General features: G+C 42.6%; 2 protein-coding genes across 4 annotated transcripts; both read left to right on the top strand.

The window, feature by feature from the left end:
• Positions 1-1,663: 1,663 nt before the first annotated feature.
• Positions 1,664-7,117, top strand: LOC133919605 (rop guanine nucleotide exchange factor 14-like). Of its 2 annotated transcripts, XM_062364046.1 has the most exons (9): positions 1,665-1,805; positions 1,903-1,967; positions 3,018-3,153; positions 4,861-5,277; positions 5,379-5,533; positions 5,626-5,700; positions 5,870-6,145; positions 6,256-6,603; positions 6,694-7,117. In XM_062364046.1, exons 3-9 carry the CDS (start codon positions 3,078-3,080, stop codon positions 6,979-6,981), a joined length of 1,635 nt encoding a protein of 544 aa, XP_062220030.1. In that variant the 5' UTR covers positions 1,665-1,805; positions 1,903-1,967; positions 3,018-3,077; the 3' UTR covers positions 6,982-7,117. The 2 variants fall into 2 exon arrangements, with proteins under 2 accessions (XP_062220031.1, XP_062220030.1); XM_062364047.1 differs by lacking the exon at positions 3,018-3,153 and having other exon boundaries at positions 1,664-1,805.
• A 2,893-nt stretch (positions 7,118-10,010) lies between these two features.
• Positions 10,011-20,657, top strand: LOC133919604 (dual specificity protein kinase YAK1 homolog). 2 transcript variants are annotated; one of them, XM_062364044.1, is made up of 18 exons: positions 10,011-10,685; positions 11,505-11,704; positions 12,345-12,498; positions 12,590-12,699; positions 12,789-12,858; positions 12,933-13,015; positions 13,093-13,174; positions 13,264-13,304; positions 13,467-13,589; positions 13,760-13,904; positions 14,003-14,111; positions 14,853-14,941; positions 15,174-15,248; positions 15,561-15,635; positions 15,720-16,519; positions 16,599-16,739; positions 19,167-19,426; positions 20,069-20,657. In XM_062364044.1, exons 1-18 carry the CDS (start codon positions 10,509-10,511, stop codon positions 20,152-20,154), a joined length of 2,820 nt encoding a protein of 939 aa, XP_062220028.1. In that variant the 5' UTR covers positions 10,011-10,508; the 3' UTR covers positions 20,155-20,657. The 2 variants fall into 2 exon arrangements, with proteins under 2 accessions (XP_062220028.1, XP_062220027.1); XM_062364043.1 differs by having other exon boundaries at positions 15,561-15,638.
• The last annotated feature ends 608 nt before the right edge of the window (positions 20,658-21,265 follow it).

Genomic DNA, 21,265 nt, shown 5'->3' with positions numbered 1-21,265 from the left:
AACCTACTTTTATAACTTCTAGCAAGTTTTCCTAAAGGGTATTAAATTAAAATTCTTTAAAGAAACCTACTTTTATAACTTTTAATAATTTTTTATACCTCAAATAAATTCTAAAAATTAGGAAAAATTATTAATATTGTCGTAATGTGATGTACTAATTTATAAAAATATTTCTAACCATTTGGTGAAAAGGTTAACTCCTTTGCAATTTAATACATACTTATACTAACAGACAAACACAATCTTTATTCAATCAAACTGGACACATATATATACAACCAAAAAAGCTCTATTATATCTTTCTAATCTTACCAAACTCTAGCTCATTAGATACGAGCCCGGATCCTTAGAGAATGACTGAGGGATGGACTGGGAGGGGGAAGCGAACGATCCGGCATCGCGGTTGCAGCAGCATTGGATGCTGTGTGCCCCTTCGCATGCAGATGGCTCCAGCCCTTTTTTTAGTGGCAGACCTGACGACCTCGTGATCGTGGTTTGTCAATGCAAACGGAAAATATATTTTATCTTTAGTTAAGGATTATAGTGGAGCCGGAGGTTAACAAACAAAATCAGATGATAGTAATAATTTTTTTAACAGGAGATGCAATGCTAGTAAGAAAGTCGGGGAGGGAGAGGAGATAAATGGATATGTAGGATTTTTTTTAAAAAAAAATCTATTTAATTGTTTGTATCTACTGCTATAGTATGATTCGATGGGTGTAAATATATATTCTTATTCTAGTTTAGGAGTTTGCAGCATGGCCTGTCAGATACGCGCTCTGTATTCACTCATGTAGGAGTATTTACTTATCAGTGTCACAAAATTATCTTCATACGAGTAACTAATTATAATATCAACTTTTATATCCGATCATATAACCTCATATTCACTCAACTAAATAAAAACTTAATTCAGATTTTCCAAACAAATATAACTAACTAGATTTCTTTTTTTTCTTCAATAAATATGACTCATCTAAATTTACTTATATGATGCAGCTTTGGAAAACCTCGTGGAACCAAGCCAAACACACTTCTACCTACTTTGATTAACATGAGATCATTAGTAGTATGGATCAAATACTAAGTTTACTTAGAGTTTGTTTGTGTCGGTTTTGAATTGTAGCTTTTAGTTTTTATAATATGAAGTTGAAACAAGCAGAATGTTTTTTTCCATAATTTTTTATAATCTGTTTGTTAGATTGTGAGAATCAAAAATCGGTTTCTCTTAATTTTTCATATATTGTGAAAGTTTATTTTACTAAACTGTCTATCAATTTTTTTAAAAAATCTATAGTTTAAAAACTTTTCACAATTTAATTTTTTATAATCCACTATCTACTTTACAAAATCCTTATAAGATGCAGTTTTAGAAACCTCGTCGAACCAAACTAAACACACTCCTACCTGCTTTGATTAACATGGGTTCGCTCAGCTTTTCACATATTGTAAAAGTACATTTTACTAAAGTAGCCATCAAAAATTTTTAAAGTCCACAATTTCTTTTTATATAATTTAATTTTTATAATCCGCGATCTATTTTTCTGAATCCCTTATAAGATACAGTTTTAGAAAACCAGGTCGAACCAAATTAAACACACTCCTACCTGCTTTGCTTCTCTCTCTTCCTGCAGCATTTATTATATTATATTACTCGAGATAGTGAGACAGTTCCAGCCCCTTTTCACACAGACACCACACTCTCCCCTCCTCCCCTTCCCTGCTCTGCTCCTCGCACTGTCATACATGTCTCCACATTCAAGTGCCTGCCTCTGCCTGCGTCCTTGCACTCTCCCAGTACAGTGGTAAGCTCCTCCTCTAATCTCCTTCCGTTCATTTTCCTTGATGATTCAGTCGCTCCTGGGCTTAGGCGATTTTGCTTTCTTCTCTTCTCGTGCGCAGATCCATGTCGGACTGCTGCTCCGGCTGCTGAACTTCTTTGCCGTGGTACCTTAGACGCTGGAAAGGTATTCTCTTGTCCAAGAACCTCTCGTTTTCCCCACCCCTCCCCCCACCCCTGAAATGCTGGCGACGGCGAGGGACCGCCGTGCCGTTTCAGCTCCTACCCTTCCGGGGCCCCAGCTTTCCCTTTCTCTTCCCCTTCCAGGAAACGGATGGTAGCCGTAGCATCCAAAACCGAAGCATTCTCTTTCTCTTCCTGTAGCTTCCGGTTCTGGCGAGTTTAGCGAACGCCCTCCTGTTCTTGCGAGGCCGGCCAGTGCCGCGTCATGAAAGCCGAGAAAGAAAGAAAGAAAGAAAGAAGAAAGCACAGTCAATTCGAGGCTGGTTGCTCTCGTAACGAATCAGGGTATGAGCCTTTTGTCTGAAAAGAGCAGCGATTTTCCGCCCTTTTCCACCTCCCAGCCGCAGGGCCTTTTGCAGGTCATCGCTTTCCGGCAAAGTTCTTTTCTTGGAAAAGCGAAGCCGCAGCCCGAGCCTGGCCGCGGCGCACCAGACCGACGCAAGCCGCCCCCACCAGCTAAAGCCTACACGCCCTGCCCCTGTTCCTTTCCTCCGCCCACTTCAAATTTCAAACCCCTCCGCAGTCCGAACTGCACCTCGACCGCCGAGTGCCTGATGCTGTACTAGCGTAGGATCACCGGCCGCTGGCCCGCCCCCTATAACTCGCGTCCGGACGGGCGAACGGAGCGGACTACTGGTCGTGAGCCACCTTATCAGGGCACTATCATTAGCCGCATGACCCGCATCTAATTGCTTCGGATTCGCTCCACCCCGTCCGTGATCTCTGCCTTGATGGTCTAATCATTAGCTTGTCGCGACTCGCGAGTCGTGGTGCTTCGTGTGCTTGGGTTCTTTTGGCGTGGTGGTGAGTCTTACGGGCAGTCGCCATGGACGCGTCCCCGTGTTTGTTGCGAGTGCTACAAGCACCAGTAGCTGCATTATATCTTTGCACGATCGCAGCGCGTTAATTTTTTCGCAACAGTTTGCGGTCTCTGACGACGGCCTGCTCTGCTCATTCAAATCCTGATGCTGTGGTGGGGTTTCATCTCTTTCAGTTACTGCTGCGGGTGGTAGCGCGCTTGGGGAGGAGGGAGGACTAGGGGAGCGCGGCGGAGATGAGGATGAAGACGCTGGCGTGCTGCCGGCGGCGGCCGCAGGATTTGAGCATCGACATGGACCAAGAGCCGGACAGTAAGCCTGCCCAAGATCTCCCCCCGTTTCTTCTTGCTTCAGTTCCTTTGTTTTTGGTCAGGTTCCCTGATTTGTTCATGCGTGTTCTTGGTTCCCTGTGCCAGATGTACCTTATCGTTTGGTTATGCAGTTTGTGCTCCCTGATTTGGTTGCCATTTCGTCCCATTGCTTAGCAGCGCAGCCGCATGGGTTGGTAGTAGTAGTGCTAGCAGTTGTTCGTGGTTGGATGTTGCAGCTGCTCCGTATCGGCAACCCGGGGCTCCAGGCTCCGGCGGCAAGATTCACTGGTTTTAGGCGCAGACCAAACTTTATTGGCAACCTTTTCACCTGCCCAAATCGAACGCAAGGTGGATAGAAGAGGGGAGGAAGATGAAGAAGATGGCAACGTGGGGTCCCGTCCCCACCGTGCGGTCACCTTGAGCGGCTGCAGCGCGGCGCAGGCTGTGCAGTGGGTTGGGAACGTGGGCAGTAAATAGGGGTCACTGGAAAAATCCGGTCATCCGGGAACCCAAGGAGCAATAGGTTGTGTGACCAGTGACCGCCCGGCGGCCGGCGGCCGGCCTGCACGGCCGCTTCCTGTTCGCATTCATAGCTGCCCGTTGCACTGTTCAGCCGTTACACCCCATGAAACTTTTTTTTGTCAGTCACCAGTGTTTGTTTACCATTCTGGTTGTATCGCCATGGATCTCACCATCGAATCCGTGATTCTTTTGCTACTTTTTTTATATCTTTCGTTTGTGTTCGCTAGGTTTTCTATAGCTTTGAAAGTGGTCTCCGGCTGTTTTCCGCAAGGTCAAGTGCGGCATCTGCGCCCTCATTGACTTTGCGGGCTAAAGACTAGTGGGTAGCGTAGTTTTTTTTAGAGGAGCCGGTAGCGTAGTGGCACGCTGCTTTTTAGACGTTGCGCAGAGGAAAGGCAGAAAAAATGGGGCCAGACCATGGCTTGGACTTACGCAGTTGCAAGTATCTTGCAATTGAACAATTCGTCAATGTCATGCCATGTGGGCTGGGCAATTGCAGAATAACCCTTCATTACTATGATTTTAGAATACGCTGACTGTGGCTTATGCTCTTAGCATTACTACTACAGTCTGGTGGACGGATTGTTTGCAGCTTTTGTGGTTTACACGACCTTAGAGTTATTTAATCGCGACACCTGTTTTGGTGCAAGTAAGTTGAATGAATAGGCAGCTTCTGCATTGTACAGAGGAAGGTATTATAGTAGACACTAGAATGCACAAGATAAGATTCAAAACAACTTGGAAGTTCACGTGGAGATGGATGGTTTCCTGTGCATCCAAACAGCAAAGCATGTACAATGGTCTGTTTATGATATCATTCTAATCACACTGTGAATAAAACTTTAATAAATGCCTGATAATATACATTAACACATTATACAATTACCGTATTTATCCTTTGGTTATTTGGGAGACTTCTGGTTTATGCACTGTGAACTGTTAGCCTTAAATTCTACTTCTAATGAGGCGTGTTTGTGAATGTTATAAGGTCACTGAACCAGAGTCTAATAACTGTAATTTATAAATCAGTTGTTCTGTAAAATGTTTTCTTCTCTCTCTTTTTTTTTCACAATATCCTAAGCGCAGGCAAGTTAAGCATCTGTCCAAAGACATATTGCATTTTTTCCTGAATGAACATCTTTCCAGTTCATTACAGATAAATAAGTTGAAATACCAACTGTTGTAGGGGTGATGACATACAGTGGCCTAGAGAGCCGCATTATCAACAGTCCATCCTATGATGAGGATAGTGGCATTAGTGCAACAACTGGGGCAGATGACTGTGTCGCCACCGATTCCCTTGACGATGAAGTCTCAAGCTGCTCTTCTAGTAAAGATGCTTGTGGCTCTTCCTTCTCTTCGCACTGCCTTTCGTTGCACAAGCAGGAGAACGAGCATTCACTTTATGAATTGGGTACACCCAGTGCTGTTCATCCACTTCCTTTCAGAGGGAAGAAACCAATCACATATAATTTGAGTGCTTCTGATATTGAATACATGAAGGAAAAGTTTGCAAAGCTATTGCTTGGTGGTGATAATTCAGGAGGAGCTAGGGGCGTTTGCACTGCTCTGGCTTTGTCCAATGCCATAACCAATCTCTCAGGTATAGTTTAAACATATTAAAAGCAATTTATGTTGTGTTCATTTTTTAGTTTTCCTTTCATCCTTGACCATGGTAAAAAAAAGGATAACTTGCTATGACAGCCACTGTTTTTGGAGAACTTTGGAAACTGGAACCATTGTGTGAAGAGAAAAAGATCAGATGGCGAAAGGAAATGGACTGGTTGCTGTCTCCTACAACTTATATGGTCGAGCTGGTTCCGATGAAGCAAAGTGGAGCTGACGGATGCATGTTTGAGGTGATTAGCCACTGAGTTATTTTTTATCCACTTTTTTTTTTTACAATTGGTTGAGAAGTACTCAAATTCTTATTTCCAACTGCTTCATACAGATTATGACTCCAAAGGCTCGGTCAGATGTCCATGTGAACCTTCCTGCTCTTCAGAAGCTTGATTCTATGCTCATTGTATGTTTTCACTGTCTAATCTGTTAGTCAATGTGTATGCATAATCTAGATAGTTTTCATCTCTGCTCAAGTTTTTTCTTGTACATTTCCGAAGTGTGAACATTGGTTCTCTTAATTTTATAATGGTATAATTTGTATTTACTAATGGTGTATGCAATAAAATATGCAGGAAGTGACGGATTCGATGGTAGACACAGAGTATTGGTATGAGGAGAGTGGTAGCCGAGCTGATGTGCGGGGAAAAAATAATGGTCCACGGAAGAGTAAAAAGTGGTGGCTTCCATCCCCTTGTGTCCCCGAGCAAGGGCTATCTCAATTTCAGAGAAAAAGGCTTGTTTTTCAGGCTAAGCTTGTTCATCAGATCCTCAAAGCAGCAAAATCCATCAACGAACAAGTCCTATTTCAGATGCCTATTCCCGCAGCTGTTATGGACGCCCTTCCGAAGGCAAGTATCCAGTTAATCTACTCGTGTTAGTACAGGCTGCTGTAAGATTTGTTGATGACCGAAATTAGAGTCTGATACACTACAATATTTTATTTACTTTGCAATTGCAGTCTGGGAGAGCTAGCTTGGGCGAAGATTTGTATCATGCTATAACCACGGAGTACATTCCTATAGAGGAAATCTTTGTTTCTCTCAGTTTGAAAACTGAGCATAGTGTTCTTGAGACTATTAACCGGTTGGAGGGTGCGGTGTTTGCGTGGAATCAAAGGATTTTATATGAAAGAAGCAAGCGGTCCCTAGGACGACATTCCTGGAACTTCATGAAGGATAGTTCGTCGGAACTTGAGAAGATGTCTGCGTGCATTGAAAGGGTTGATACTCTTGTGCAGCTTCTGAAATCCAGATTCCCCAACCTACCTCCAACTTTTATAGATGTTTTAAAGGTCCAATACAACGTGGTAAGTTTGGCATTGCATATTACAACATTCGAACTCCATAGACTAAAATGCTAAAATTCTGAACATGTATTGAGTAACTACTGTATGCAGGACGTGGGGCATGCCATTGTGGAGGCCTACTCAAGGGTTCTTGTTGGGGTAGCATTCAGCATACTGTCACGGGTAGCAGAGATACTGCTGGAGGATGACCTGATCAAGAAGCCCAACACCCCCATGGCCACGCTGAAGTTCGACCTCTCGTCTGACGTGTATCTGGCAGGCATCACCGAGACTCTACCGGGGCACATCCGGCGGTCCCTTATGGACCAGATCAACCTGGTCGACGGGCGCTTCGACACTGTGGTCAAGAAGAAAGGGGTGAAGCAGCTGAGGTGGTGAAGACAGATGATGATGAATTAATGACTGGTGATAACGCTGTGAAGTTTTTGGCATTGTACAGGGTGATTGAGGCTCAGTGCCCGCTCCATAAGTTTACCTTACTAATAGTGTAATGTAATGTGTTTCGGGACGAGTTTATACCGTGTACTGAGTTTAGCGTCGGGCGAATCTTGCTGGTCGCAGTCTAGATGGTGTTGTTGCATCAAAAAGATCTGACGCTCTTGATCAGCTTTGCTTATTTGCGTGCGGCCTCTGTTGATGTTACAGTTCTCGAGGGTACGTAAGCAGAAAGCGTGTATAGTAGACCTTGCGTGACGGGTTCACGATGACGCGTCCCTCATTCTGGAATCAGCATGCAATAGATGTGCGTGCGGTGTGGGTTCATTCAGAAGAAGGAAAAAGAGAATGGCATAGGAGGAAGAGAATTCTCAGGTCAGATTTGGAGTCCGGAACGGGAGCAAGGGAGAGTTTCCAAAGATTGCAAATGCACACGGCACAAGTCTCCCACGCACGGCCGCTCCGCATTGGTGGCGTCGGCGTCGGTGCGAAACGAGCAAACCCTTCGCTTCCACGGCAAATCACCCCGGGGTGGGGGGGGGGGGGGGCGGCAGCAGGAGCACGAGGCGTTGGCAACTGGCTGCCTGTCCCGTTGCTGGCTGGGCTGGCTGTTGCCGCGCGCGGTTGCCGTCTTCACAGGGTTGCGTAGCATTCCGCGATCAAACACGCGTTGGAGCAGAATGGCTCTCGGTGTGCTCCTCCAAGGGGTCCAGGAGTACCTTTTCTCGTTGACCTGTGTGTGCTGTCCGGAAAGAGTTGCCGATGACTACTTCATACCGTCCGCGTCATGGAAGTTAGGACGATTGTCCGAAATCGAGCGGTCGCCGGAGGAAGCGAGGCAACCGATTTGCGGCGAAACTTACTGAAACGAGATGGAGTACAGTTTCGATAATGCCATATCGCGTATGCTACGTTTTGGTTGGTATTTGGTAGCCTTTTTTTCCGGTGATTCAGCGGGTCAGACTGTCTGTGAAAGCGAGAATTCTCGTCGCATATATATTGTCGCAACAAGAGACGGTATGGAGAATGACCCGTTGCTCGGGTATGAGCGCTGCCAAGTTTGATCTCTGGGATGAACTCGGGGTCTCCCTAGAGATTTATTCCTCAGTGCTTTCAAATGGTTCCTAGACGTATACGCGTGTTTACATTTTGAGGGTCTCGGCTCTCTAATATATCTTTAACGTGTGGTTAGGATATATACGCGTAGATATATGTAAGACGTGAATACGGTATGTATGAGTGCAGGCGCTCGGTTGTAACTTGTATAAAAAAACAAGAGACAGTATGGGCAGTGGGGTGAGTTAAAGCCTAGAAAGATCACCTCCATGACACATGGCCCCCATGAATACTGTTTGTAGTTGGACGCCGTCTGCTCTTTCGTGCAGAGAGCTCCACAACGCCTGTTGTGGCGCCACCGGAAGGCATCCGGAGCGGGCCCCGCTCCCTGACAAGTGCACGCGCCCTCGTCCGTTGGATCCATGATCTGATCCCCGCTCGCGATTTTATTCTTTAGGCTACATAAAATGTCAAATAATCAATTCTCTCCTTATAAGTTAGGTTAGGAGGAATATAATGGTTTTTCTATTTTCTTATCATTTTATGTACATCTATTATTGATAGTGTCTATGTTTCGCTTATATAGTTACATTGTGTGGGTTCTATAAAATTAAAATGCAGTTAGCTACAATTACTAAATACTCATGTATATCATGGATCCCAACTATATAATCTAAATATAAGGGGAGTTTCATAGAGTATTTAACTCTAATGATATTTATACCTCGTGATATATCAAACTAATTTGTCTTTATGTTCAATCTATTTATCTAGTATTTAGGCATATCATAGTGAGATATGTGGAATCAAATTATGAGTACCATGGAATATTGTGACCATATCCTGATGGATTATTGTTTTTTTTCTGGTGCGCACCACTGTATATAATATTATCATTAAAGGTTTGAAGAATTTAATGTTGAGAAATACATGATGATTGTAATATAAATCATAGCACATCTATCTTTGGATACAAGCTGATATTTAATGGAAGACTCAACCACTCAACTTTATAATGCATTGGTTCAAGACATTGATATAATTTTACATAATCCGCACATGTCCGCACCACTTCCTTATCTATCCTATGCATGAATCGTAAAATACAAATTTGAGTACCACATGATGACCTAAATATATCTCCAAGCGCGGTTTTGTTCGGACCTTGGCAACTATCTATCCTTAGGACTCGACATAATATATGTTTGTCGTAAAGCGTAAGGCTCAATATTTTGTCTACATATTTACGCTTATACTGTATCTATTATACAATTATTAGTTTATGACATAATATATTTTGGATCATCATTTTTCTCGTTCTGAATGACTATCTAAGACTATCGTATCATATCTTGTGAAGCATACGTTATATGACGTCGTCCTTAATATATCCAACAACAATTTATTTATTTATGTAAAAATGATAAATCGTAGTTCCATATCAAAATAGTGTGTTTTAATAACAACGGAAACCATTTGATAAAGCCAATACAACATATACTAACTTTTGATCGTGAAAAGAGGCATTTACTTTTTTTTCGCCACCGTTGACTCTCAAGTTGATATCTTATTTACTACCTTATCTCACATACATAAACTTAAAGACGATTTGTATATCATTTTTAATAGCAATTGCGACTGAGCAATTATCCTATTTTCGACATAGAGGCACCTGATCCGCAAGATCAAACGGTCACGCTGTCACTTGATCCATTTACCTACGATGCCACTACGATGCCATGACAACCGTGCTTAGCGTGGATGTGGGCACATGAGCCGTCGATAACTAGAGGCCGTTGCCGAGGAGCATATTATCACTGCCCCAGTAAAAAAAAAAAGCAAGTTAATTAACGTCTCGATTAATAAAGCCGTATATATATCCGCGTTGGAAGCAAAGCGAGCGAAAAAAAAAAAAAAAAAACAGAGAGGAGGCGACGCTGACTGACGCAGCCGAGGAAGGGGAGGAAGAGGGAGGGGGAACTGGGACTTGCCGCTCCCGCCTCCAAATTCCCCACTCCTCCGCCACCGCCACCGCCCACCTCGCTCTGCTCCGCCCCCAAATCCGGCGTCGCGAACCAACCCCACTACCCTTCCTGGTCCCAAAACCTGACCCGCCCAATCCGTCCGACTCTCAGCTTCCGGCTTCGCCTCGGGAGCCCCGGAGCAGGGAGGGGGGGGGGGGGTGGAGTCGGATCGGCGGCCGGAGAAGCATTGGGCTATGGCCGCCGCGTAGGATGCAGCTGGACTCCGCTGGCGGTCGCTTAGCTGCTGCTGCTGAAGTTTGTGATGCTTCGGGCGCCGTGATCCTAATAAGAGCCGAGGGTGGAGCGGTGACTTGTGTTGGTCTGCCGGTTGATCTCCGCGAGCGCCGGCGCCTGTGCGCTAAGAGGTAGGGAGGCGGTCGCGTGAGGTGTATGGAGGAGCACGGGAGGGAGGAGGATGCCCCGGGGCCGTCATGGGCGCCTAGCGACTCCACGGCTTTCCGGGCGTTCGCTGCGGCGGTGGGGGAGCGGGCGGAGGCGTCGCCGTCCGCCCCGGGCTATGGGGTTGCCTCCCGCTCAAGTTACCTCCGCACCGTCAGGAAGAGGCCTGTACGTTTCTTGCACCTTCCCCTCTCCCGCGGCTACCTTGAGATGCTTGCTTCCAGCAGCCGTTGTACGGCCTCACCGTGCTTAATTGTCAATTGGATTGAGCAATTAGCCAACGTTGATGCAGATGGGACGTAATTGCTGTGCTGAAATGCTAGTAGCAAAACCAAAGCTGAAACTCTGATGGCTTGAACTATTCGAATCATCATCGTTGCTGCTCCTGCTGCTATTTTTTTCTTGTTGCTTACACGCATAGTTCGTGCAAACTATGGTTTGCTCAGTTGGAATAGTGGATTTACTCAAATTGTCTTTTGATTCTTAATTTCGTACGGTGCAAACTTCAGGTCTGATAGTCCCAGGATTGCCAACCATTTAGCGTGTATGCATCTTCTTCTAAATTCGTTTGCAGTGTTCAATTTAGTATATACTAGCTTCATGTGTTTGACTTACTGTTAAAATCTAGTACTCACTAGCACCATTTTTCATCTATCGCTAGCGCAAGGAGAACACGATTACTATTACTTTGATCATAAGTGAATTGGAGATATTGACAACTCAGATCATGCCAGGATCCTTGTTATTGTTAAGTAAAAAGATCTTTCTTTTGGTTGGTATGGATCTTTAGACAACATAAACCTGTGTAGAAAATGTAGTGCTGTAAGAACATCCTTCAAGTGTGTTGCTACTCTCCATCAACATGTTATTTCCAAAAAGATGAGTGAATATGCTACAATCGATTTTGTTACTCTTGTATACAATATGCACCTTTTGTCCATATATCTGTGATGCTCCACTCTAAACTACAGCTGTTTATCCATGCAGTTTGTTGCAAGATTAACCACAGACATCGTCCAAACTTTTGAAAAATGCAATACTGAGTTTAAGTACTCAGAGTCATTAAACCCCAAGCGCTTTCTCACCTATCCTGCAGTTCCTGTTCACAATGATGGCCTTGACAATGCAAATTCTGACCTCATCTTGTACGCCAACTTGGAATTGGTTAATAAAAAGTCAAGCCGGAGGTTAGTTTTCTTCTCTATGTTGTTTCCGATGTACCAACTTACTCGTTCCGTTTCACAATATAAGGTCATTTACTCAGGAGTCTCCATTTTACAATATAAGTCTATTGAGGAAATCAAGAGTGTATTTATCGCTATATTTCCACTAACTACCCCTACTTTAATGGTGTGAACAAGATTATATGGTTGCACCATGCCATTTAATAGGGCATGTGTGTTCATTTGCATCGACTTTTCCTCAGACTTAGTGCCTCCTTGTTCTCTGTGTATGGGGCTACGGACTTATGTTGTGAAGCGGAGGAAGTATTATTTATTTCTTAGTAGATCTGTGTACATTTTTTACCAGATAAATCCACATTTGGGCGAAGTTGATTTTCATATATGACTTTAGAAATATTTAGAGAAATTTGATGGACCCAATTGTTTATTAGAGTTGGGAAATCAAAGTATGGGATGCATAAATATATCCAAAGGACGAAAGGGTTTTCACAATTTTTAGTTTCTTCGTTCAATAAGTGGAGCTTATGTGATAAAGCTGTGCTGCTTCACTTCTGTTTGACTTTTTTCATTTCCGAGTTCAGAATTGTTAAACTATGGACATCATTAAATTGGGCTAAAATTTTATTGACATTTCGTCAATTAGGTATGTTGTCCAAGAAATGCTTGGCCAAGGTACCTTCGGACAGGTTGCGAAATGCTGGGATGCAGAAACCAATAATTATGTTGCAGTGAAGGTTATAAAAAACCAGCCTGCCTTTTACCAGCAGGCTATCATGGAGGTCTCGCTGTTGAGCGTGGTACAGTACTCTACTTTGCATGCTAATATTTGCTTTTGCTGGATGCTTGTAAAAATTGGAATCACAACTGTGACTATATATATACCTGCAGCTAAACGAGAAATTTGATCCTGATGATCAACACCACATTGTCCGGATGCTGGATTTTTTTCTCTGCCAAAATCATTTGTGTATAGCCTTTGAAATGCTTGGTCGCAACCTGTAAGATAGCTTTCATTTAACTTATCTTCACCAATCTATCTGTCTGCATTAGATTTGATTCATGTGGTAACATAAACTCATTTTTATAGGTATGAGCTGTTGAAAAGGAATAGCTTAATGGGTTTGCAAATGAAATATGTCCGAACTTTCTCAAGACAGGTGAGGTGTGATTTTAATATATTGAATATTTTTAATGTATTTGTTACCATACGTGCCGTGTCTATTCATTTCAGATATTGGACGCATTGGTTGCCATGAAAGATGCTGGTATTATTCATTGTGATCTAAAACCAGAAAATATCCTCATAGCTCCAACGTGAGTTCCTTCTTGTCAATATCAGTGCTGGCGTTCATCAGTCATGTAGTTTGATGACTATGTGATGACTTTTGCAGTGTAAAAACAGCAGCTGGAGTGAAAGTAATTGATTTTGGATCAGCGTGCATGGAGGGTAAAACTATTTATTCATATATTCAGGTTTTGTTTGAACTCACTCAGCAGTCTGAATTTCGTGCTCTAGTAGTATTTGTTGATTTCAAGTCAAGCTTCTACCTTTTCCTTTTCAGAGCCGTTATTACAGGTCCCCGGAAGTACTTCTTGGTTATCCGTATCCTATGTGGCATCTCTAAAAGCAGATGCATTATCTATAGTCACACGAGCATCTCATAATGCATAAGTTGTACTGCTTTGTTATTCTATGTTGACACTTCATTATGAATTACAGCTTTGTGAATTTTAACTTGTGAGTTGTGCGCTTAACAAATGCTAGATATACTACTGCCATTGATATGTGGTCATTCGGATGCATCGTTGCTGAACTGTATATAGGGTTGCCTTTATTTCCTGGAGCATCAGAATATGATGTCCTTTGCCGTATGATTGAGATTCTTGGGTTCGTGCTTCTTACTGAAAATTTATCTCTCATTTTTAAGTTTCGATTAGTAATTTGTGGGTGAATCACCTATACTAGATTAGGTGGTAACTGTGTGAGCTCTTTCACTTAAATTAAGAAAATTCCAACACAGTAAATAATCTGCTTTCTCAAAATTCAACTATATACAGTGGGCAACCACCAGATGATCTGCTACGGGCAGCTAAAAACACTGGGAGATTTTTTAAACATGTTGGAAGTATCTATCCTGGCAGTGAGGCACGGAATGGCGCTGACAGTGCATACAGAATATTAACTGAAGAGGAGATCGAAGCTGTAAGTTTTAGTGGTTTTCTTGAAGTTATCCTTAAGGTTCCTTCAATACCATGCCTTATTCTTTATCATTTATAATCTGTCTATATCCTACGACACAGAGGGACTCCAAGAAGCCAAAGGTAGGGAGATGGTATTTCCCTCGTGGAAGGCTCGACAGACTCATATTTACATACCCTTGGAAGAATTTGAGCGAGGAAAACTTGCCAGGTTTGTTCTTGGACTCCTTTTTTCAGGATGGAGCTGTGTGGCCTTTTCCTTTGTTTGTGAAAAAATGGAGGTAGTTTCAGCGCAGTATCACATTTGCATTTGCCTTGTATGGTCCCAGTGATTAGTGTTTCTTCATCATGATATTTGTGGTCCATTCAATGTTTATTTGAACAAGCATCTCTCTTGCATGCATAAAGCTTGCATAATGAATTAAGGATCTAAAGGTATTTGCATTTTTAAGTTTGTAACAACTCACAGGGGTTGACATGGAGGTCCCTCGACTTTAAAATGGTTATACTAATACTGTAGCAGAAATATTTTCTTCAATCGTCAAGCTGGTATTTATGTTTATCAGTGAGGTGGACTAATTTGGATTAGATGATGAGTGTGCAACACTGGTACATGTCTTACAAGCTCTGTCCTTCCACACGTGGATGATATGTTTGTAGTTTGGGTCCAGTACTCCAGTACCTTTTGTGAAATGATCAAACTGCTTAGCACACTCCCCTTACTATTATCCATGTTGTGTGCTGCAGTTGAATATCATTAAACAGGACAATTTAGATGATGGCCTTTTAATCCTTGCATGTACTGGAGATATGTAACACATTTGGCGCTTTAATAATGAGGCACTTGAATTCATTGCAATGATGAGTGCCAATTTCTTGAATGAAAATATCATAGTTATTATGAAGTTGGAAGTTCAACAATATATTCTCACATCTTTCAATTTTGGTTCAGAGACAGAAAAGGCAGATTGCTTAGCATTGGTTGATTTCTTGAGAGGGCTTGTTGAATTTGATCCTAATAAGCGCTGGTCACCGTTGCAGGTATTCACTGATGATACCGGTACCGTTTCTTTTTTGGGTTTTGTCTTCTGTTCTATATCAATCCTCATGTCTGGAAACTTTTGATGTTGGGAAATCCTTGTACTGCAATACTAAGAAATGATCTTCCGACCGGTTTGGTACTTAGGGTTATATTTTACTTGATTTCCATGGGATTATTTTATTTCATGAAGAATCATTGGATGTACTTCACAAATACAAAAACCTATTTCAGGCTTCATATCATCCGTTCATCACTGGTGAAGTATTCACTGGTCCTTATGAGCCTGTCCAGGAGACCCCAAGAATTGTAAGTACAGTGTTAATCCAATGTCCAGATAACTTGCTGCATGAATTATTCTCATGTCGAAAACTCCAGAAATTAACTTCAGATGTGCTGCCCTGGCCTCATCAGCGGTGGAGACATTTGGGCATTTCCATTTCTTATAATCAATAGACATACATGAAACAGTGTTTCTTCCTGTCAATCTTGAAAGTATTTCCTTGTTTTAAGGTCAATTAGATTGTTAGTGGTGGGCATGTTCCAAAAAAGTATGGAAGAAAAGTCAGGAAATATCTGGTTTATAAGTCTAAGCATCTTATGTCTTCTTTTGTGTTGTAGCCTGTTGGTCGTGCTGCAGTTGTTGATCACAATCCAGGACGAGGTCACCTGTTAGGTGTCGGTCTTTCCCCTCAGGTTGTAAGTATTTTCTCTTATGCTTCTATTTGGTCGACAAGTTGTAAGCTGTTCCCATGATATCTGATTTATGACTTTTTTTAGATTGGAAGCATTAACAGATGCCTACGATTTAATAATACTTTGCAACCAAAGATGCCTTTTTCATATGGAAGCAGTTGTGGCAGTTTTGGTAGCCATGGTAGCTTTAATGATAATGCTGGCCTTGCAAGCAGCTATGGAAGCTATGATTTCAACAGTGTCAACATATATAATTCACCAATGGATCCTTCTGGTTTTGATTTACATTCACAAGCTGGAGGATCATTTCTAGGATCTAGTCAGGATATTCGACGAAGACCTCATCTCTCACATGGTGGTGGCATTCGGTTAAGTCCTGGGGGTCCGAGGCCTATGTCTCTTGGGGCCAGTCCATCACAATTTACTCCGCCAAATTCGCACATGCAAATCCCAACTGTTGGTAGTGGAAAGTATGGTACCTCTCCTGCAAGAGGCGGTCATGGCTCATTGGGGAAAGCAGCTGCTGTAGGACAATACAATAGGAGGAGGAATCAGGGTTATCCACCTATGCCAATGCCCCCACATGAGCACGCATCTCAACAGATCCAGGGACACCAAGGAGATGTTATCAATGCTGCTCGCTTTGATGCATATGGTCGAGAAAATTTTGGCTACATACAAAATGCGCTCCCTAATTTTGGTCATTTTAGTTGGAGACCGCAAAGAGGTGTTGGCAGTGGTTTACCTTCAGACCCTTGTAGTGGTTCTTTTCCACCTACCAAGTACAATGGCTTTCCTCCTTTACACTCCTCTGATGTCTCAGCAGATACATTGCCCTCGACCTCATCAGTACTAGATCCAGCCGATTGGGATCCCAACTATAGGTAATGATGCATCCTAAAGTTATTTTCTTTTTAATGTAGCCTACAACTTAGGGATTGTTTTCCCTGTTACAATGTGCAGTGACGAATCACTCCTGCAAGAGGATCATTCCTTGTCAGCTGAGTTAAGTGGTCTTCACCTGAGAGATGCAAGTGGTCAAACAAAGAGATCTAGCAGATTGGCACCTATCCAAAGTTCAAACCCTTCATCATTGAATCAAAGGTATCATGGTATTTCTTGATCGTATTTAGTTGATGTGGTTGGCCATTCCAAAAAGTTTATATAACAGAAACACCCCTCTTCTGATAGCTTGCTTCTGATCCACAACCATTGGGGATGCATTAGTATCATTAGATTTTACATTATGTTGTTGATTAATTCTTAATACATTTACATAGTTTGCCCAAAGAACCACACAACTCGAAGTCTCAGCTTTAGCTGTGCTGCTGGTTTCTATTGCACCGTTGCATGCCTTCAAGGAACTATCATCATTGAGACTAATGTTCCACTCATGGAAGTAATGATGATTTTTCACTTTTTTCATTGAAGTTTGCCTTACCCTGTGTTGAAAGGATCCAGATGCACATTTTACTATGCATATCCTACTGTCCTTCAGGTGGTTTCAGTGGAGTTGTTGCTTGTGAATATTGAAATGTACGAGATGTCGTCTAGAGGGGGGTGAATAGGCGATTCCTGAAATTTAAAAACTTTGCAGTGGATTACTGGATCCGGATACTCCGGGTTAATCCGGAGACTCCGGGTTGTACAGAATCCGGATACTCCAGCCTTATCCGGAGAGTCTGGATTATACAAGAAAACGAAACTAAAGAACTGTTGAGTAAATCTATACAGGAAAACGAAACTAAAGAATTGTTGAGTAAATCTAAGTAATTCTATAGGTTACCACATGTTCTAAAGGAGATCTAAATACCTTATCACTAACACCCTGCAGTCACAAGCACACAAACAAGTAGATTGGGAAAATCCACAAAGATTAACTAAAACAAGTAAATATGCAACAAAGTGAAGTGGATAAGAATTTGTTTTCGAAGTTCGGCCACTTCACAAAGAGGTGCCTACGTCTCCGTTGAGGAGTTCACAAAGAGCCGGGTCTTTTCCAACCATTTCCTCTCCTAAGCGACCACAAAGATCAAGCGAGGGTTCTTACTTAAATCAATGAGAGTAATACAAACTTCCCGGGGCACTCCATAAATTTAGGTGCTCTTCGGATGACGCCTTGCCATCTAGGAGCTCACAGCTACAAGAGAAAAGAATACGAATCGAAAGCTCGTTGATGACCTCAAGTGCTCAAGAGTGGAATTTTTTATTTCTAACACTCAAACTCACTTCCCAAAACCTAATCTCCAAATCTTGCACAAGTTTAAGCTCTAGAGGAGTTAGGCGGGCTATTGAATGGCTTTGAAAGTATTTGTCCACGAGTCGGTTCAGCAGCACCCCAACAAAGAGGGTGAGGGGTATTTATAGCTCACTTCAAAAAACTAGCCGTTACCGTCTATTTTGAACTGACCCGGAGTATCCGGGTTCACCCGGAGACTCCAGGTAACACACGATTACTCAGGCAAATACACTATCCGGAGCCTCTCCAAAGAGTCCGGAGACATCAAAACCCGGAGTATCCGGGCCAACTTGGAGACTCCGGGTTAAGCACTTAAGGTCTACCCGAGACTCTCTGGCGGAGTCTCACTCGGAGACTCCGGCTACGAACAGAACACCAGAGTATCTGGGCTAACCCGAAGACTCCGGGTTAAGCACACAAGGCTTACTCGAGACTCTCTGGCGGAGTCTCACTCGGAGACTCCGGCTACGAACAGAACACCGGAGTATCCGGGTTAACCCGGAGACTCCGGGTTAAGCACACAAGGCTTACCCGAGACTTTGCCACAAACAGAACCCCGAAGTATCCGGGCTAACCCGGAGACTCTGGGTTGAGTTTTTTAGACTCAAACCGAGACTCTCTAGCAGAGTCTCACTCGGAGACTCCGGCCATATGAACAAAGTCTGGAGTATTCGGATTCACCCAGAGACTCTGGGTTCAGACAACAAAAACTATTTCCCGGTGTCCGTGAGTGATTGTGTCTCTCATTTTTTGATTCTAAAAGGATATTTTGAGCATTGAGACACCTTCAAGATTATCAACATGCATCCCTCTTGATAGTATGGCTATTCTTAACTCAAATTCAAAATAAAATAAATTAAAATCTATTGAGTAACTATACGCCATTTATCTTTTCTTTTTTAGGGACGCTAACATCTCTTATCTTAACTAATGGGATTTAAAACCTATTCAAACTTCAGCAAACTCATTAGTCCTTTAATCATTTGTCATCAGTAAGCCAAAACCCACGTAGGGGGTCTAGATGCACTTTCAAATATCCATACTTGGGGACGCCTTTTCAGCTCCACTTTTTCAGACACTGTTTGGTTTAGTATCTTTCAAGAACCCTAACTTGTTATGATAAACATGCTAGAGAAGTGATTATGCTCCATGTTTTGTATTTGTGACTGAATGATGCTCTAGTTTCTCATTGTCAACCAATTTAACCTTGAATGGTAGCACAAGCAAACTTTTTCCCCTGGTTGAAGCTAGCTTTACTACTACCACTGATCACTGTCAATGGTTTGCTGCAGAAGTGGACACCTGTTTCATGCATCATCTCTCGAAGAGAGTACACATCCTACAGGTCATGTCACCTTTGATGGTTACAACCATGCAAATTATTCTCAGCAAAGTTTCCCAAATTATCGTGGACAGCCATTTCAGCAGTACAACAATGTGACTTCCAGTTACATACGTCCAATGAGGTCTCACCACAATGGTCGGCCTGTCTGGACTAATTATAGTTTGGCAGAACTTCCACCCACCACTATGGGTGAAGGAATGCCCCGGGGTAATGTTTCATGTTCTCATACTTAAGATTTCTTTTTATCTATGTAGTAAGTTGCATAGTCTTTTTATTTCCTTCCACATTCAGTTCTCTTTTTCACCTTTGATCTTGGGTAAGGCATGTTTCTGAAACTTAATTGGCATTCTCTTGTTGTAGTCATATTCTAACCAGTCTCCCAATGCCATTTTTGCAATATCTTATAGCCTTGCTATTAATATTCAGAGAAAGGGATATCACAGTGCACATCTTTAGTTGAATTATTGCAAAAATGTTTTTATAGTATGCTCAAATCTACTGTTTTGCCTGTCTATCTATGCACATGGGACTGGGAAAAAAGTTGTAACTGTTAAATGTGAAACTTTGTGTTGTGTGACCGTGCATGGTGATATTAACTTGTAGTTTGTTGACCAAAACATGCTATGTAATTATTTTTTGTTTTCAGGAAGCAACTTATCTTTTTACCCTATTGCACATTTGTATGAAGCTTAGAAGTTCCAATTCGTACATCTTTGCGATGGCATTGAGCTAATTAATTCTATTACTTATGCCTCTTGCAATTGGCGTGCATTTGAAACTGTAGAAAGAGTCGTGCCTGCATTTGCCTTTCAAGCACAATACTGATACAAATAAATCTTAACTGTGCAGGAGGGAGAGCTAGTCACTCTTTTGCAGCAAGCGGACTGCCACCTTCCATTGCAAGAAAGGATTTTGGGAGGATCTTTTTGTCCTGAATCTGGAGAGATGCGGAATGCCACCAAATTGATGGCATGCCACCAAATTGATGGCATCAGTTGTTTCCATTTGCAATTTTGGGTGGATTGTTTGCAGGGGGTTGTTGGTTTTGCAATTTGTTGCGTTCCTCCGATGTTGTCTCCTTGAGATGCTCCGATTCATAAGATTATATGGTATGTGCATGAACTGCAGCGGAGAAGTCAGTTGTGCTCCCCTTCTGGAACGCCGCGCTTTCCTATGCGAGATGGGCTTTTGTATGCTCCTTGGTACTCCTTGTAAGCAAGAAGAAAAGAAGGCAGCGTGTGAGCACAAATCATGTTAGTGACAGCTCAGGAGGTTTGCGACAGTTTTTCTGTCGCGGTTATTTACCTTCTTTCTTTTCTTTTCTTCTCGCTTCTTTTCTTCTTCGTTTTCTTTCTCTTTTTTGGACGGGGTTCAGTCCTGGTTCCTGAACATGGCTCAGAGACCTATAGTCGTGTGAATGGTGATATGTTTTCCTTTTTGAGAGGGTTGTGAGTGGCGATATGTAGTTGTATGAAAATTCAAGAGAGGAAAAGGGGGTAAATGCATTTTGGGTTTTGGTTTTCTAATTGCCAGAGAGGCCTTATCCTTTCAACTTCAGGCCCATCCTAAAGGGCCTAAGGCAAATACTGGATTTGGAGCGTGGTCGGACTAAACGTTCTGTGCAGGCTGGAATGGGGCGCACGGCCTCGCCGCTGGCAGCGATTTTTCAAAATGGAAGGATAGATTTATAATTTTTTTATTTTATTAATATAAAAATAAAAAACATTCCAAAGAGAGCGGCCCGACCCGGGAATGTTACACTGTGCGCGCGTCAATCATCCCCCGCGAGGGCTGCAACCATGTTTTTGAAGAATAATGACAAGCTCAACGAGGGTTTCTGGTTAATGGGCGTAGCTAGAGGCGCAACTCGTAGGGACTCTTAGGTGAGGATTCTCTTGAATTCAGTTCCTACTCTTAATATAAAGTTCTCCCTCCTAGTGATCTGTTAAATGAAACAGCGACGGATTAGTATCTGGAAAGCATAAACACACTTCCACTAGCCGTATCTAAATCACAGAAGAGCAATGGTTTAGTAAACACAAATAC

The sequence above is a fragment of the Phragmites australis genome, chromosome 5 (genome assembly GCF_958298935.1).
Source record: "Phragmites australis chromosome 5, lpPhrAust1.1, whole genome shotgun sequence".
NCBI classification, from domain to species: Eukaryota; Viridiplantae; Streptophyta; class Magnoliopsida; order Poales; family Poaceae; genus Phragmites; species Phragmites australis.
This window is presented reverse-complemented; position numbering and strand designations above follow the sequence as displayed.

What these genes read in the sequence shown, in the direction of transcription:
- LOC133919605 (XM_062364046.1), top strand. Translation starts at nt 3,078, where the DNA reads ATGAGGATGAAGACGCTGGCGTGCTGCCGGCGGCGGCCGCAGGATTTG. An exon ending in CATGGACCAAGAGCCGGACA is followed by an intron (nt 3,154 to 4,860) that starts GTAAGCCTGCCC and finishes CAACTGTTGTAG; the next exon opens with GGGTGATGACATACAGTGGC. An exon ending in TAAAGGTCCAATACAACGTG is followed by an intron (nt 6,604 to 6,693) that starts GTAAGTTTGGCA and finishes TACTGTATGCAG; the next exon opens with GACGTGGGGCATGCCATTGT.
- LOC133919604 (XM_062364043.1), top strand. Translation starts at nt 10,509, where the DNA reads ATGGAGGAGCACGGGAGGGAGGAGGATGCCCCGGGGCCGTCATGGGCG. An exon ending in CTATTTATTCATATATTCAG is followed by an intron (nt 13,175 to 13,263) that starts GTTTTGTTTGAA and finishes TTTCCTTTTCAG; the next exon opens with AGCCGTTATTACAGGTCCCC. An exon ending in GATTGGGATCCCAACTATAG is followed by an intron (nt 16,520 to 16,598) that starts GTAATGATGCAT and finishes TACAATGTGCAG; the next exon opens with TGACGAATCACTCCTGCAAG.